This window comes from Dendrobates tinctorius, unplaced genomic scaffold (assembly GCF_039654945.1).
Source record: "Dendrobates tinctorius isolate UK_male_01 unplaced genomic scaffold, ASM3965494v1 ptg000102l, whole genome shotgun sequence".
In the NCBI taxonomy this organism is placed as follows: domain Eukaryota; kingdom Metazoa; phylum Chordata; class Amphibia; order Anura; family Dendrobatidae; genus Dendrobates; species Dendrobates tinctorius.
Genome location: NW_027361770.1, coordinates 12563094 through 12582174, shown reverse-complemented (window position 1 = coordinate 12582174; position 19081 = coordinate 12563094). Strand labels below are relative to the sequence as shown.

At 46.1% G+C, this 19081-nt stretch overlaps 1 protein-coding gene across 1 annotated transcript in view; it reads right to left on the bottom strand.

Moving 5' to 3' along the window:
• Positions 1-18900, bottom strand: part of MOCOS (molybdenum cofactor sulfurase) — a 420261-nt gene extending 401361 nt beyond the window's left edge. Inside the window, exon 1 of the mRNA XM_073587739.1 lies at positions 18651-18900. Coding sequence (XP_073443840.1) covers positions 18651-18795 — 145 coding nt within the window. The 5' untranslated portion in view covers positions 18796-18900. The remainder of the gene's footprint in view (positions 1-18650) is intronic.
• Between the last annotated feature and the right edge of the window lie 181 nt (positions 18901-19081).

Below are 19081 nucleotides of genomic sequence, written 5' to 3'. Positions count from 1 at the left end.
AATTATGGGCGTACAGTGTCCATGATGTTTGATTTTGATATATGATCATGCCCTAAAATGGACACTGTATGGGTGGAATCTGCTGACATGGGGGTGGTGTCACTCCTCTCCTCCCCTACTGGGTGCTTGCTATGGGAAAAGAGAGGATGACATTTAGGAACACAGTGAGCAGCCATTTTGATGGGGCCTGCAAAGTTACTGACTGTCTTTGCATGTAAAGTCTGGATCAGAACAGGTCATCAATCAGCAGAAATGTTTCCTGGATTTCTGTGGAGCAGACAAGCAGACGATCCATCCATGTGTATAAAACACAGCGCTCTATGTACAACCCCTGGCACCAAACAGGGTGCCCCCCACAGACCAGCACACTGCTCTCCTGAAATATTCTGTGCTGCTGTCACCCTGCTCCTTCCACCATACATCAGGCCCCTGTCGCCTCGCTTTCACACATCGCCAGGACAGGATCTGAGGAGAGGAATGGGGACTTCGGTCACCGAGGATGGCAGGCAGCAAGGATTCTGGGAGCAGGGTGACGGCAGCACAGAGTATTTCAGGAGAGCCGTGCGCTGGTCTATGGGGGGCACAGAGGGAGATGTATGGGGGAGGAGCAGGGTGACAGCAGCACAGAGTATTTCAGGAGAGCAGTGTGCTGGTCTATGGGGAGCACAGAGGGAGATATATGGGGGAGGAGCAGGGAGACAGCAGAACAGAAATCCAGGAAACATTTCTGCTGATTGATGGCCTGTTCTGATCCAGACTTTGCATGCAAAGACCCCATTCCCCTCCTCAAATTCTGTCCTGGCGATGTGTGAAAGCGAGGCGACAGGCGCAGTCCGGGGTGACACTGGGAAGCAGGCTGGGGGGAATGGAGCCATACAGTAACGATAAAAATGAGACCCCTCTCTTCAGCTGCCTCCCCAGCCCTCCCCTGACTGCACCTATTACCCCTGACCCGTGTGCAGGTGCTCAGCCAGAACCACCCTAGAATGGGTCCCCTTTTAGCAGATCACAAATAATACCGCCATATAGATCATACACAATACTACCATGTAGATCACACATAAAACCAGCAGGGTGACAGCAGCACAGAGTATTTCAGAAGAGCAGTATCACACGGCAGAGAATTAGATACACGGCTCAGCAGACAGTATCACACAGGAGAGGATTAGATACACGGCTCAGCAGACAGTATCACACAGGATAGGAATAGATACACGGCTCAGCAGACAGTATCACACAGGAGAGGATGAGATACACGGTTCAGCAGTCAGTATCACACAGGAGAGGATTAGGTACACGGCTCAGCAGACTATCACACAGGAGAGGATTAGATACATGGCTCAGCAGACAGTATCACACAGGATAGGATTAGATACACGGCTCAGCAGACAGTATCACACAGGATAGGATTAGATACACGGTTCAGCAGTCAGTATCACACAGGATAGGATTAGATACACAGCTCAGCAGGCAGTATCACAGGAGACAGTATTACAGATATGCTCACACTGGTGTAACTGCCCCCCCCCATACACTAGACTATGGGCTGTATATGTCACTGTCACTATAAAAGCAAAGGTGTCAGATTACCGGAGATCACTGGGGCTGTGTGTGAGTGAGGAGGCGGAGACAGAGCAGGAGGACAGTGGAGCTGGAGCAGGAAGCACAGTGCAGAAAGTGGAGCTCAGCAGATAGCACTGGGCTAGAGTAAAATGGCGCCCAGCCACACCTACAGCAGTGAATGGTGCAGCCCACAGGGGCGTGCCCAGTTCTCTGCTAATGAGGCTGCAATGTGGGGTTGGGAGCCGACCTCAGTCTCCAATGTCCAGGGACGGCCATATTTGCAGACTGTATGAGTCCTCCACAGATCTGCAAATCAAGATGTCAGCGCCCAGTGGCTAGATTAAAACATTATTACAAACAAACCATAAATCCTAGTTAGTACAACATTTGCTTTAACAACATGTTTTGTTACTTACTCTTTTTTTGCAAATTATATAAAATTGCAGCACCTTCCCTTTAAAATATTTAGACCTTGATGACTATCTCCTGGGACACACTACAGCACTCTTTTTTTTGAGATGAATCCTGTTTTCATCTCAATGACCGGGCCAATTTTTACAATTCTGACCACTGTCAATTTATGAGGTAATAACTCTGGAACGCTTCAACGGATCCCGGTGATTCTGAGATTGTTTTCTCGTGACATATTGTACTTTATGATAGAGGTAAAATTTCTTTGATATGACTTGCGTTTATTTGTGAAAAAAAACAGAAGTTTAGAGAAAATTTTAAAAATTTTGCAATTTTCAAACTTTTAATTTTTATGCCCTTAAATCAGAGTCATATTGCACAAAATAGTTACCATATATACTCAAGTATAAGCCGATCTTAGTATAAACCGAGGCACCTAATTTTGCCATGGAAAACTGAGTAGCTTATTGACTCGAGTATAAGCCGGGTATGCATTGTCCCCTCATCCCTGTCCTGCTATGTGTGGCTCACCCCGTCCTGTCCTGGTATATGTGGCTCTCCATGTTGTATGCATGGCTCACCCCCCTCCTATTCTTACATGCATGGCTCACCCCCCTCCCTTCCTTGTATGCATGGCTCACCCCTGTCCCATAGTTGTATGCATGGCTCACCCCCCCTCCCATTTTTGCATGCATGCTTCACCCCCCTTCCCTTCCTTGTATGCATGGCTCACCCCCCTCCCATCCTTGTATGCATGGCTCACTCCCCCATCCTTGTATGCATGGCTCGCCCCCCTCCCATCCCATCATTGTATGCATGGTTCACACCCCCTCATCCTACTCACCCTCCTCACGCTGTCCCTACATCTCCTTCCTGGCGGCGGCAGCTCTTCCTGTGCTCAGCAGTCACATGGTACTGCTCATTAAGGTAATGAATATGTGCTCCACGCCTATGGGAGTGGAGATGCATGCATATTCATTACCTTAATGAGCGGTACCACGTGACCACTCAGCACAGGAGAAGAGCTGCCGATGCCAGGATGGAGATGCAGCGACGGAGGGTGAGTATGACATCTTCTTGAAGATGGCGGCTGCAGCTGTCACTGTGCCACAGCCACCAGCTCCTGCTGCTGCTCCACTGCTCCCCACTCCCCCTCCCCCACCGGCTTTCTGGGCAATGACTTGTGTATACGCCGAGGGGGGCATTTTCAGCACAATAAAATATGCTGAAAATCTTGGCTTATACACAAGTATATACTATAATAAATAATAACATTTCCCACATGTCTACTTTACATCAGCACAATTTTGGGAACATAATTTTTTTGCTAGCAGTTATAAGTAGAGTTGAGCGACTTTTGTTTTTTTAGGGTCGAGTTTCGTTTCGTGAAACCCGACTTTTCCAAAAGTCGGGTCGAGCAAGATCGGCCGATTATAGGGAAAAGTCGGGGTCGTCCCAAAACACGAAACCCAATGTAAGTCAATGGGGAATAAAAGTCGGCAGTGAGAGGAGGACAGGAAACACACCTACAGTGCCCATTTAAATGCCAAAAGCATCAATTCTTCTTACTTAAGCTTGTCAACCTTAATTAACTTCATAATACAAGTTACGCACTGAAAAATGGGGGTTATTTGGCTAAAGTTGTGGGGGGGTAGGGCTGGCTCCAGGTTTTCATGTGCCCTGGGCAAAAGAGCGCCCCTTTAACACATACCACAACTCATCATGCTCCGATACGGCAGAGAAATAGCGGTATAGTACAATGAAAAATACTTCACTTTTTACATCTCATGACAAGGCCCATCTATTTCTCCATACAGAATCATTGGTCCCATATAATGTTTGAAACAGTATATGATGAGCTCCACATAATGCTACAGTATATGTTGGTCCCCATGGATGAAGCTCCACTGTCTTATGGGCCAAAATAATGCTCCAAACATAATGGGCCCCATTTCTAATGCTCTAGTGTATAATGGGCCCTGTAAATGCTGCTCCAGTGTCTGATGTCCACCTTTGGAATGTTCCAGTGTATGGTGGTCCCCATCTATCATTCACCAGAGTATAGTGCTCCCCAAAAATTGCTGTCCCATCATTGAAAACAATCAAATAAGTCTCCTCGCTAGGGAATCCCTGTACTAGTCTGGACTCCTCGTCGTCCCCATCTTCCATCTCACTGCACAGTATTTCAACCTTGCAAGTGCTGTGATCCTGAGCAAGCAGGGGGGGCCCACTCGTTGGCGACGGCACTGGCACAGGGCCCCTGATAGTACGGTGGTGTGTCTGATGGCGGGTGGGCCGAACCTGCACTTTCATCTGCAGCTTCCTCTTTGTCACCGTGTAAGATGGAACTGTATATGGGAAGGGTAACCTGAGTTTCATCAGGGTCAGATTCAGGCCGGGTAGCGTGCGAGGGGAATGTAGTGGTCTGGGTCAATGTACCAGCAGATTCATCGAGCAGTGGCTGGGCATCAGTGCACTTGTGTCGCCCCCAGGAGTACGGTCGCCACAGTGGCATTACCTTCCTCCTAGGGAGTGTGATGTCATGCTTGGGAGCAACGAAGGATCTCTCTAGCAGGTTAACTGATTGGGCGGCGTTATTCCCACGAGTCATGACCCTCCAAACAGCGTTCATGAAGGCAAAGTGTTTGTTTTACGTGGGCAGTATGGTTGCAAAGCTGAACCTTAAAGGAATGTCCAGAAGGGCACCACCAGGAGTGGAGCCTACGGTTAAATTCGACTCCACCTGGGAAACCTCAACCATGCCAGCTACAGAAAAGATGCACACATTGCAAGCTTAATTCCGTTAACGAACGAGACTCCGTCATGCCCTGCGGTCCAAGTCCGGCTTACTAGAGGGACACGTGAGGCTCTGGCACATGAGATTGGCCAATAACTGGTGTGCCATGCCCTTACATGTCCGTGGCTGCATGTGCGCTACACTGAAAAGGCCAGCGTTTGTCGCTTACAGGTGCAGATAACCCGCTGAACAACGTTAGTGATCGGGATCACTGATTACAATTATTACCCGCGAACGATGATTTCCCAGTAAGTGCAGGTCAACCGCAGTTCCGGAATTAGGCCTAACCGTCATTCCTGAAAAAATGAAAAACTTACGTGTGCAAACCACAGGTGCTGTAGCTTGCTTAACAGCTCGCCAGCCGTTCTCAGGCCCAGTATGGATTACACGTGATTGCACAAAGGTGAGAAAGGGTACCGTATCCCCGGATAACATGTATGGATAGTGTACACATTCAAAATATATGTCAATACATCAGGAGGCAGGCTCAGACGGTGTTAGGCCCAGTATGGCTTGCACGTGATTGCACAAAGGTGAGAAATGGTACCGTATCCCCGGATAACATGTATGGATAGCGTACACATTCAAAATATATGTCTAAACATCAGGAGGCAGGCTCAGATGGTGTTAGGCCCAGTATGGCTTGCACGTGATTGCACAAAGGTGAGAAAGGGTACCGTATCCCCGGATAACATGTATGGATAGCGTACACATTCAAAATATATGTCTATACATCAGGAGGCAGGCTCAGACGGTGTTAGGCCCAGTATGGCTTGCACGTGATTGCACAAAGGTGAGAAAGGGTACCGTATCCCCGGATAACATGTATGGATAGCGTACACATTCAAAATATATGTCTATATATCAGGAGGCAGGCTCAGACGGGGTTAGGCCCAGTATGGCTTGCACGTGATTGCACAAAGGTGAGAAAGGGTACCGTATCCCCAGATAACATGTATGGATAGCGTACACATTCAAAATATATGTCTATACATCAGGAGGCAGGCTCAGACGGTGTTAGGCCCAGTATGGATTGCACGTGATTGCACAAAGGTGAGAGAGGGTACCGTATCCCCGGATAACATGTATGGATAGCGTACACATTCAAAATATATGTCTATACATCAGGAGGCAGGCTCAGACGGTGTTAGGCCCAGTATGGATTGCACGTGATTGCACAAAGGTGAGAAAGGGTACCGTATCCCCGGATAACATGTATGGATAGCGTACACATTCAAAATATATGTCTATACATCAGGAGGCAGGCTCAGACGGTGTCAGGCACAGTATGGATTTGACGGCCCAGACTACACAGCAGAGGAGCAGGGAGAGGTAAAGATTGCAAATGCTGGGGCCCTGCCCAAGCAAGGAGGGCCCACTCGTGGGCGTCGGTACTGGCACTGGGCCCCTCATAGTACAGCGGTGTGTCTGACGGTGGGTGTGCACCACCACCGTCAGAGACACTTGATTGCACTATGAGGGACCCTGTGCCGGTGCCCGCGCCCAAGAGTCGGCCTACCCACCTGTCCAGGGCAACGGCACTTGCACGGTGTCGTGCGCTAGGTGGTGACCCCGGCCATGGGGGGGGAGGCAGCACAGTTAGGGAGTTTTAGAAAGTGGCATATGTTGATGTTGGACATTCAGCTGATGCAAAAGGCGAAATAGGTCAAGTCCCAGGAAGAGGTGGACCAAAGCAAGCCATTTTTCTGTCACCCTATGTGTCATCAGGGGAAGGTGGGACAAAATCCTTGGAAACCCATGCATGGTTCATTTTAATGAAGGTTAGATCATCCACATTTTGGGTTGACAGACAGGTCCTTTTTTCTGTCAGGATTGATCCAGCTGCACTGAAGAATCTTTCCGATAGCACACTTGCAGCTGGGCAAACGAGCTCCTGTAAGGCATATTGTGCCAATTCAGGCCAGGTGTCCAGTTTAGCGGCCCAATACTCAAAGGGGAATGACCTGTGTGGGAGAACATCGATATGGGAGGAAAAGTAGTTTGTAACCATAGTTGACAACTGCTGTCTCCTGTCACTTTCCATCGATGCAGTATTACCAGTTGTGTGAGCGGTACTTGAAAAATCAGTCCACAACATTGTCATGAAACCCCTGTCTCCAACGCCACTTCTGCTGTGTGCACCATGAACACCTCTGCCAAGCTGCCCCCGGCCCGTATGGCTCGTGTGAGAACCATCACCGCTGCTGTGTGCTGGGAATGCCTCAAGCAACCGATTTACCAGAGTTGCTTGTTTATTAGCCAATATTAGGTCAAGGTTCTCCTGTGGCATGATGTTTTGTAATTTGCCTTTATAGCGTGGATCCAGGATGCTGGCCAACCAGTAGTCGTCATCGTTCATCATTTTGGCAATGCGGGGGTCCCTTTTTAGGATCTGCAAGGCATAATCTGACATGTGGGCCAATGTTCCCGGTGTCAATGATGCACTGCGAGTGCTGGTTGGAGGAGCACTTTCTGGCAAATCCACATCCCTCCAGTCACGCACAAACCCTGTACCAGACCTTGCCACGCCAACATTTTCACTTGCCCCACGAGATGCATCCTCCTCCCCTAAGTAATCATCCCCATCATCCTCCTCCTCCTCCTCTTCTTCCTCCACCTCGTCCAGGAGAGGTCCCTGAGCAGACAATGGCTGAATGTCATCAAGGATTCCCTCCTCCTCTTCCTCCTCATCAACATTGGCTGCAGACGCCTGCTCCTTAAGGTGCGTCAAAGTTTGCATGAGCAGACGCATAAGTGGGATGCTCATGCTTAGGATGGCGTCGTCTGCGCCTACCAGCCGTGTGCATTCCTCAAAACACTGAAGGACTTTACAGAGGTCTTTCAGCTTCGACCACTGCACACCTGTCAACTCCATGTCTGCTCTCAAAGTGCCTCCCACAAATGCATTATGGCCTGCCTCTGCTCGCACAGCCGCTCCACCATGTGCAGGGTGGAGTTCCACCTTGTTGCAATGTCGATAATGAGGCGGTGGTTGGGAAGGTGGAGCAATCGCTGCAGCTTCTGCATACGAACGGAGTGTACAGGCAACCGGCGGATGTGCGCGCACAGTCTTCGCACCTTCTGGAGCAGGGCTCTTAACTCCGGATAATTTTTGAGGAAGCACTGCACCACCAGGTTCAAGGTGTGAGCCAAGCAAGGTATGTGGCTGAGTTTTGAAAGGGCTATGGCTGCCACAAAATTACGGCCGTTATCACTAACTACCTTGCCTGCCTCAAGATGTACACTGCCCAGCCATGACTCAGTTTGTCGCTTCAAGTACTCGGCCAGCACCTCGGCGGTGTGTCTATCGCCCAAACACATCATCTGCAACACAGCCTGCTGACGCTTTCCACTAGCTGCTCGATAGGGGGACACCTCGTGTGCAACAGTGGCAGCTGCAGATGGAGTGCTCGTACGACTGCGCTCTGTGGACGAGCTTTCGCTTCTGGAGGAGGAGGAGGAGGGTCGAACGCCTACAGCCAACTGTTTCCTATACCGTGGGCTAGGCAGCACTGTCCCACCACCGCTGTCCCCTGTGGACCCTGCATCCACCACATTAACCCAGTGCGCAGTGATGGACACGTAACGGCCCTGGCCATGCTGACTGGACCATGCATCAGTTGTGAGGTGCACCTTTCCACTCACTGACTGCTTGAGTGCATGGACAATGCGGTCTTTTACATGATGGTGGAGGGCTGGGATGGCTTTGCGAGAGAAGAAGTGGCGACTGGGTAGGTCATAGCGTGGTACTGCATAGGCCATGAGTTCGCGGAAAGCTGAGCTTTACACCAACCGATAGGGCATCATCTCAAACGAGATTAGTTTGGCAATGTGGGCGTTCAAACCCAGTGTACGCGGATGAGAGACTGAGTACTTTCTTGACCTACTCATAGTGTCTGGGAGGGTGAACTGGACTTGAGAGTTGCATATGGTGGAAGTAGCGGTGGACAGGGCCGACTGAGAGAGGGTTGATGATGGTGATGGAGTTGGTGTTCTTTCTGATGGCCTAGATTCAGTATTTCGTTGATATAACAGTGGGATTCCCTGACTCCTGTGGCCTTGCAACGACACCTCAACATTTGCTGCTGTGCTAACCGGTGGGCTTACAGTGGGGGAAACAATGTAGCGTTGCTGACTACCTTCTTTGTGATCAGTTGCACATGTGGCACTTGAGGTTTGGTGTTGTGTCGACGCTTGCAAGTGCATGGTGGTTAAATGTGTAAGCATGCAACTGGTATTCAAATTTTTCAGATTTTTCCCTCGGCTAAAGCTCTTTGCGCACTTCTTACAGATAACCTTGGCCTGATCATGAGGATTTTGTTCAAAAAAGTGCCACACTGCACTCTTCCTACTTTGGCAGACATTTTGCGGCCTAGCACGCTGTGATCTTTTGACCCTCTGGACAAGCTGTCCAGCAACTATTTTGATGTTTGGAACCTGTCTTTGGAGTGCTCCGGGCCTGCCAGATAACAGCTGTTGCGATGTCGATGTCTGCTGTGGATGCTCCTCATCTGAGCTATTGGAAGCAGCACCCTCTTCTTCCAATGGATGCCAATCTGGGTCAACAACTGGGTCATCCATCACCTCCTCTTCAATGTCATGTGCACCTTCCTCTGTGTCACCGTGTATGGTGGTATAGTGTGCGGGAAGGGGCACCTGAGTCTCATCAGGGTCAGAATCTGGCTCTGTACACTGCGAGGACAATGTAGTGCTCTGAGTGAATGTACCAGCAGAATCATCTATCAGCGGCTGTGCATCAGTGCACTCCATGTCAGATTCATCTTGGCCTGGGTAATTCACCATTTCACTTGATAATCCAGGCATGGTATGTGAAAACAGCTCCATGGAGTAATCAGTAGTATGGCCTGCTTCATCCTTCAATCTTGGTTGGGGTGAAGGACACAAGGAAAGGTGTGGTTCATGAACATGAGCCTCCAATGACGACTCAGTGCTTTTACTTTTTACAACTTCAGAAGAGGAGGCGATAGAGCTGGAGGCTGAGTCAGCAATGTAAGACAAAACTTTTTCCTGAAGCTCTGGCTTTAAAAGCGGTTTGACAACTCCTAGAAAACTAAGCCTTCGAAGCCTTATGGAGCCAGACGATGACGCAGGCTCAACACCTCCTGCATTCGGTCCTATTTTGCTCTTGCCACTACCATCAGATCCACCACCAACACCATCATTACCAGCTGCCAACCCCCGCCCAATTCCACGGCCTCTTCCACCAGCCTTCCTCATTTTTTGTAGAAATGTAGACAAAATCCAACAAACTATATAGTAATGTAAAACAAGGTACAAGGTGTCTATAGGACAGGGGAGATTTTGAATTTCTGCACACACTTGTGGACACTGGACACTTATGGATTGTGTGAGGCCCACTGAATATCACAGCGCTATGTCACAGGCTCGATGGCACAGGTGTGAAAAAAGTGACTACAGGATAAGGGAGATATTGAATTTCTGCACACACTAGTGGACACTGGACACTTTTGGATTGTGTGAGGCCCACTGAATATCAGAGCGCTATGTCACAGGCTCGATGGCACAGGTGTGAAAAAAGTGACTACAGGATAAGGGAGATTTTGAATTTCTGCACACACTAGTGGACACTGGACACTTTTGGATTGTGTGAGGCCCACTGAATATCAGAGCGCTATGTCACAGGCTCGATGGCACAGGTGTGAAAAAAGTGACTACAGGATAAGGGAGATTTTGAATTTCTGCACACACTAGTGGACACTGGACACTTTTGGATTGTGTGAGGCCCACTGAATATCAGAGCGCTATGTCACAGGCTCGATGGCACAGGTGTGAAAAAAGTGACTACAGGATAAGGGAGATTTTGAATTTCTGCACACACTAGTGGCCACTGGACACTTGGATTGTGTGAGGCCCACTGAATATCAGAGCGCTATGTCACAGGCTCGATGGCACAAGTGTGAAAAAAGTGACTACAGGATAAGGGAGATTTTGAATTTCTGCACACACTAGTGGACACTGGACACTTTTGGATTGTGTGAGGCCCACTGAATATCAGAGCGCTATGTCACAGGCTCGATGTTACAGGTGTGAAAAAAGTGACTACAGGATCAGAGATTTTGAATTTCTGCACACACTAGTGGACACTGGACACTTTTGGATTGTGTGAGGCCCACTGAATATCAGAGCGCTATGTCACAGGCTCGATGGCACAGGTGTGAAAAAAGTGACTACAGGATCACAGAGATTTTGAATTTCTGCACACACTAGTGGACACTGGACACTTTTGGATTGTGTGAGGCCCACTGAATATCAGAGCGCTATGTCACTGGCTCGATGGCACAGGTGTGAAAAAAGTGACTACAGGATAAGGGAGATTTTGAATTTCTGCACACACTAGTGGACACTGGACACTTTTGGATTGTGTGAGGCCCACTGAATATCAGAGCGCTATGTCACAGGCTCGATGGCACAGGTGTGAAAAAAGTGACTACAGGATAAGGGAGATTTTGAATTTCTGCACACACTAGTGGACACTGGACACTTTTGGATTGTGTGAGGCCCACTGAATATCAGAGCGCTATGTCACAGGCTCGATGGCACAGGTGTGAAAAAAGTGACTACAGGATAAGGGAGATTTTGAATTTCTGCACACACTAGTGGACACTGGACACTTTTGGATAGTGTGAGGCCCACTGAATATCAGAGCGCTATGTCACAGGCTCGATGGCACAGGTGTGAAAAAAGTGACTACAGGATAAGGGAGATTTTGAATTTCTGCACACACTAGTAGACACTGGACACTTTTGGATTGTGTGAGGCCCACTGAATATCAGAGCGCTATGTCACAGGCTCGATGGCACAGGTGTGAAAAAAGTGACTACAGGATAAGGGAGATTTTGAATTTCTGCACACACTAGTGGACACTGGACACTTTTGGATAGTGTGAGGCCCACTGAATATCAGAGCGCTATGTCACAGGCTCGATTGCACAGGTGTGAAAAAAGTGACTACAGGATAAGGGAGATTTTGAATTTCTGCACACACTAGTGGACACTGGACACTTTTGGATTGTGTGAGGCCCACTGAATATCAGGGCGCTATGTCACAGGCAGAAATTGGCTAGTGTATCACAAACTACAAGGTGTATGTAGAATTGGGCAGAATAGGAATCTCCCTAGAGTGTAGGTCTGTAAGAACGGAACAAGTCCTCCACTCATCCTTCCACAGTGACACACAGATAGCTTCACTGTGACCGTGATAACAGCCGTTACATGGTACTGAGAGGAGCATGCACGTACACGGCTGTCCGGTGTACGTAAAATTGTCAAGCTCCGTGTTTTTAAGTATACGGACTGACACACGCTGTCTCTCTATAGTTTTGAATGTGATCAAACAGCAAATATATTTAACTGTTTGAAAGCTAGACAAAACTAGTAGGTGCAGGTCTGTAAGAACGGAACATGTCCTCGACTTATTCTCACAGAGTGACACACAGATAGCTTCACTGTGGCTGTGATAACAGCCGTTACACGGTACTGTGTGAGGAGCGTACACCGCTGTATGGTGTGAAAAAATGCACGCTCAGTACCTCAGCAGGACAAAAAAAAAATTGGTATTGCTTTTAAAAAAGCAGTTTGCAGAGCAGTGGGTAAACAGCAATGCAGCTGTCAGGAAGCCTTAGAAGGCAGCCTTTCAACCAACACCGCTGATCCACCACAATATAGCCTCCCCTTGCACTGCACACACAGTGACTGGTGTGTTGTACAGGCAAAATCGCTAGCAGCAGAAGCAGTTTTTTTTTCTTCTTCCCTGCCTAACGCTCTCCCTACAGAATCAGCAGCAGCAACCTCTCCCTATGCTAAGATCGGCAGAAGTAAGATGGCGGTCGGCGTGCACGCCCTTTTATAACCCCTGTGACGCCCACCAAAGCAAGCCAATCACTTGCATGCCCTTCTGAAAGATGGTGGTGACCCCTGCCTATGTCATCACGTTGTCCACAGTGTCCGTGGATCCTGATTGGCTGAAAAAGAGCGCAAAACAAACTTTTGAAACGCAACTTTGGCGCGTAAGTCGCCGACCTCGTGGCCGACCTCATCCTAGGGTCGAGTTTCGTTTCATGAAACCCGACTTTGCCAAAAGTCGGCGACTTTTGAAATTTTTCGACCCGTTTCGCTCAACTCTAGTTATAAGGGTTAAAAGTTGACCAGCGATTTCTCATTTTTACAGCAAAATATGCAAAGCCATTTTTTTAGGGACCACCTTACGCTTGAAGTGACTTTGAGGGGCCTGGCTATATGACAGAAAATACCCAAAAACGACAACATTCTAAAAACTGCACCCCCAAGGTACTCAAAACCACATTCAAGAAGTTTATTAACCATTTAGGTGCTTCACAGAAATTTTTGGAAAGTGGAAGGAAAAAAGTGCCAATTGACTTTTTGAATGTAAAATATGCTGGAATAATTTGCGGTTGCCGTGTCCCATTTGGAGAACCACTGATGTGCCTAAACAGTGGAAACCCCCCACAAATGACACCATTTTGGAAACTATACCCCTTATGGAACTTATCTAGATGTGTATTGAGCACCTTGAACCCAGAGGTGTTTCACAGAAGTTTATAGTGTAAAGCCGTGGAAATAAAAAAAAACACATTTTTCCCAAATAAATCATTTTTAGCTCCATACTTTGCATTCTCATAAGGGTAACAGGAAAACTTGCTCCATACAATTTGTTGTGCAATTTCTCCTGAGTACGCTGATACCTCATATGTGGGGGAATACTACTGTTTGGGCACACAGCAGGGCTTGGAAGGGAAGGAGCGCCATTTGACTTTTTGAATGCAAAATTTGATGGAATAATTAGCGGACGCCATGTCGCGTTTGAAGAGCCCCTGATGTGCGTAAGCAGTGGAAGCACCCCACAAATGACACCATTTTGGAAACTAGACCCCTTTGGGACCGTATCTAGATGTGTATTGAGCACCTTGAATCCCCAGGTGCTTCACAGACGTTTATAACAATAAGTCGTGAAAATAAAAAAAATCACATTTTTCACACAAAAATCTTTTTTAGCTACAAATTTTGTATTTTCACAAGGGCAAAAGGAGAAAATGGACCCCAAAGTTCGTTGTGAAATTTCTCCTGAGTTCACTGATACCCAATTTGTGGTCAAAAACTACTTTTGAGGCACAGTGCAAAGCTCAGAAGAGAAGTAGCACCACATTACAGGGCAGATTTTGCTGCACTTGTTTGGGGGTGTTAAATTGACAGAGCCCCTGAGGTGCCAGAATAGCAGAACCCCCATAAGTGACCCAATTTTACCAATTAAACCTCTCAATGAATTCATCTAGAGGTGCAGTGATTATATTTATATCTTGGATTACAGGAGAAGTGCCAGAAGACTGGAGAAGAGCAAATGTTGTTCCTATCTTCAAAAAGGGGAAGAAGGTGGACCCAGGCAACTATAGGCCGGTGAGTCTGACTTCTATACCAGGAAAGATCTTTGAACAAATTATTAAACAACATGTAAGTCAATACCTGGATAAGAATGAAGTGATCAAACAGAGTCAGCATGGGTTTGTAACTAATAAGTCATGTCAGACTAACTTAATTTCCTTCTATGACGGTATCACTGATTGGGTGGATCAAGGAAATGCTGTAGATATAGTATATCTTGACTTCAGCAAAGCATTTGACAAAGTCTCTCATACAATCCTTATTGAAAAAATGACTAAGTATGGAATGGACAAGGCAACTGTTAGGTGGATTCATAACTGGCTTAGTGATCGGACCCAAAGAGTGGTCGTAAATGGCTGCACATCCAGTTGGAAGAATGTCTCAAGTGGGGTACCACAGGGCTCTGTCCTGGGCCCTGTATTGTTCAACATCTTTATCAACGATTTAGATGAAGGAATTGAGGGTAAACTGATTAAATTTGCTGATGACACAAAGCTAGGAGGGATAGCTAATACTAGAGAAGAGAGAGAGAGGATTCAAAAAGATTTAAATAAACTGGAGAAGTGGGCAGTAACTAACAGAATGGTTTTTAACAGGGAGAAATGCAAAGTACTACATCTGGGCAATAAAAATGAAAAAAGCATATATAGAATGGGAGGAATAGGGCTAAGTGACAGCACATGTGAAAAAGACTTGGGTATACTAATAGATCACAGACTGAATATGAGTCAACAGTGTGATGCAGCAGCAAAAAAGGCAAATGCAGTTCTAGGATGTATTAACAGAAGCATACAGTCTAGATCACGTGAAGTCATTATTTCCCTCTACTCCTCTTTGGTCAGACCTCATCTGGAATATTGTGTCCAGTTTTGGGCACCACATTTTAAAAAAGACATCAACAAACTGGAGCAAGTTCAGAAAAGAGCGACCAGAATGGTGACCGGTCTGCAAACCCTGTCTTATGAGGAAAGGTTGCAGGATTTGGGAATGTTTAGTTTGCAAAAGAGAAGACTGAGAGGAGACTTAATTGCTGTCTACAAATATCTAAAGGGCTGTCACATTGTAGAAGGATCAACTTTATTCTCATTTGCACAAGGAAAGACTAGAAGCAATGGGATGAAACTGAATGGGAGGAGACACAGATTAGATATTAGAAAAAACTTTTTGACAGTTAGAGTGATCAATGAGTGGAACAGGCTGCCACGAGAAGTGGTGAGTTCTCCTTCAATGGAAGTCTTCAAACAGAGGCTGGACAGACATCTGACTGGGATGATTTAGCGAATCCTGCTTTGAGCAGGGGGTTGGACCAGATGGCCCAGGAGGTCCCTTCCAACTCTACGATTCTATGATTCTATGATTCTATGATTCTATTGACACCACAGGTGTGTCACAAACTTTTATACCACTAGGCAGTGAAGAAAAAATAATTTACATTTTTACCACCAAGATTGTGTGTTAGCCCCAAGTTTTACATTTTCACACTGGGAAATTGGTAAAAATGGCACCAGAATTTGTCCCACAATTTCTGCTGAATGTAGAAATACCCCATTTGTGGCTGTACAGTACTGCTTAGCCATACGGAGAGACTCGATAGGGACAGAGGGACAGAGCACTATTTGCAGATTTTTCTAGACTGGTTTGAGGATTTGATATAAAGAACCCCTAAGTGCTAGAAAAGCAGAATCCCCCCTTAAGTGACCTTATATTGGAAATTATAACCCTTTGGGAACTTACCGGTATCTACAAATGTAGTAACAATTTTGACTCCATGGGTGTTTTCCAGAAACAGGCAGTAGTGGATGTTACTGAGTGAAAATTGCAAACTGCAGTTGTAGTGACCAGTACACTGTAGTGACCAGTACATTGTAGTGACCAGTAGGTTATGCCCAGTTCATGGTTCTGGAGACACACAACTGTAAGTTAGGCAGGCTCTCATCACTACAGAAATGCCAATCTTGTGGGCGCTATATGTGGTTTAGGCACACTGGGGCTCAGAAGGGAGGGGGCATTTGGATTTGGGAGCTGAGTATTTGCTGAATTTCTTTTGGCAGGTGAGGAGCCATTTCTCTTTTTCAGAGCATTTGTGCTACTACTAACGTAGAGGTCCCCTATATTTCCGTTAACAGATGACAGATATGAGTGGGGACTTGTGTTTTTTCTTGATTGAGTAGAAGCTTTTATTGGGATAATTTTACATAACGTTTGGGATCACATTTATCTGGTGCTCTACGCTGAGCATTGATTTTGGGGTTTCCATCTAAATCTCTGAGTGACGTGATTCAGATGAAACCCCCTATGTATCCATTCATTGTAATGAGGCAGCAGAGTTACTCTGGACTCCATCTGGCCTCTGTTCAGTGGTGTCATTCTTTTCAGAAGTGCACAAAACTGTGGTCGACGGCACTTTTATGCAATCCTAAAAAGACAGACGCCGCCGGATCGCAGGTCACAGTGCCTCCATCTGCCTCATTATAGGTAATCTTCAGCCAGTGATTCTGTCTGAATCACGTATTTCAGATTTACATGGAAACCCCAGAGTGCAGGATAAATGTGCGCTGAGCCTTACTGCGAACTTCGGGAGGCAGACTGAAAAAATCAACATCATGTGAAGAATTGGTTTTATTTATTTTTTATGCCGTTCCTCGTGCGGTATAAGTGCTTAAGCTACTTTATTCTACGAGTCGGTGCGATTACAGCGATACCAGATTTATATAGGCTTTTATATTTCGTTACTGTTGCACACTAAAAGATGCTTTTTATGGCGAAAACTAGTTTTGGCGTCACCATATTTTGAGAGATATAATTTTTTTATATTTCGGCCGACAGAGTCGTGTGAGGGATTGCTTTTTGCAGGATGAGCTGATGATTTTATTGGTACCATTTTCGGGCACATGACATTTTTTGATCGCTTTCTATTACGATTTTTGGGGCACAGAATGAACAAACACCAGCAATTCATGAGTTGCTTTTTTCTTTTTTATACCGTTCCGCTTGTGGTAAAATTGGTAAGTCAGCTTTATTCTTCGAGCCAGTACGATTACAACGATACCACATTTATATGGTTGTTTTATGCTTCGGAGCTTTACACAAAAAAAACTATTTTATAGAAAAAAATTATTATTTTTGCATCGCTTTAGTCTGAGAGCCATAACGTTTTTATTTTTCTGCTGATGGAGCTGTATGGCAGCTTGTTTTTTGCAGGACAAGATGATGTTTTCAGCGGTACCATTTTTATTTACATCTGTCTTTTTGATCATGTTTTATTGCACTTTTTGTTTGGCGGTATGATGATAAGCATTGTTTATTGCCTCATTTTTTTTTTTTTTAAGGTGTTCACTGAAGGGGTTAACTAGTGGGACATTTTTATAGAGCAGGTCGTTAAGGACCAAATATGTTTACTTTTATTGGTTTCTATTTACAAAAATAAATGTATTTATTGGAAAAATATATAATTTTTTATTCAGGGATTTTTAAAAAAAATTTTTTTTACACTTTATAATACACTTTTATTCTTTTTTAAATTGTCTCAGTATGGGACATTACTATATTACATCAAATCGCAGATCTGATAGTCTATACTGCAGAATATCAGAATATCAGAACAGGATCTGACAGGCAGGGTGTGAGGCATGCTGGCGCCTGCTCTCAGGAGGCGCTCAAACGCCACCTTACCTGCAGGACCCGGAAGGACCCCACGGTCTTGGTACTGGGGGTCTCCCTGGAGACCTTTAGAACAACGCGATCGCATCTCGTTTTTCTGATGGGAGCACACAGGGAGCCCCCTCCCTGCGTGATGCTTCTCTATGCCGCTGTCAATACTGACAGCAGCATCAGAGGGGTGAAATGCCCACGATCAATGTTAGCTGTGTATATATATATAGTACAGACCAATCCGCAGCGTTTGCACATAGCCTAAGAGTTTATACTCTATGGGGGAGAGGAAGAAAAGATCACAAATGATCATAGGATAGAGAGAGAGAGATGGCTCCACTGATCATAAGAGCTTACACTCTACAGGCAAGAGAGGGAGAGGACTCCGCTGACCATAACAGCTTATACTCTACAGTCGAGAGAGAGAAGACCACACTGACCTTGAGAGCTTACACTTATATTGATTCCTCAAGAAATCTACTATACACTTTACACTTTCAAGACAAAAACATTGAAAAAGCTGCTGCAGAAACTGCTTCAGAAATGCAGAAAAAAAAGAACAAGCTAGAAAGGCTTCATTAGAAATGAAATCCTTCTAAAAAACAAACAAAACAAAAGCAAAGAACGCACGGATTACTTTTGAACCAAGTCAGAAGTTTTCACCTTAAAAAAATGCAATGCGAATGTACTTATCGTGTTACGTTATGTAATCGTTTAGAGCATTTTCTAAAGCGTTGTCCATATGCAGCGCAGTGCAGAGATCTTATTTAGCTGTATGTGAACAGACTTACCTCCAAGTCTTCTGAACTCTTTCCTTCTCATGTCTTGGATAGTGCCTCCATATCCATAATCAGATGCATTCTTAAAATGCTTCTGAAAATGAGAGAAGGAAAGCAATTCTTCCAGATTCATGGCCGTCTGCTGCTCCCTCTCCATGTGAGCAACACTGTCTGTCAATGAGAAACTTGGGAGCAAACTTCACTAAAGTGAATCTGTATGTCAGAACCAGGAAGAAGCGAAAAGCGAAGGGAGGAGCGTGCAGCTGACAGGATCACAACAAGACTGCTGTGCACATGTATATATACTGGAGAGGTCACAAGAGGATGGAGCTGAAGAGCGAGCCATATGAGGCGGACTTGGTGTAGGCCACATGATGCCCTGGTCATACTAGTTTAGCTAGTTTATCCTATCAAGGAACAATAAAGCGTAATGATGTGCTAAT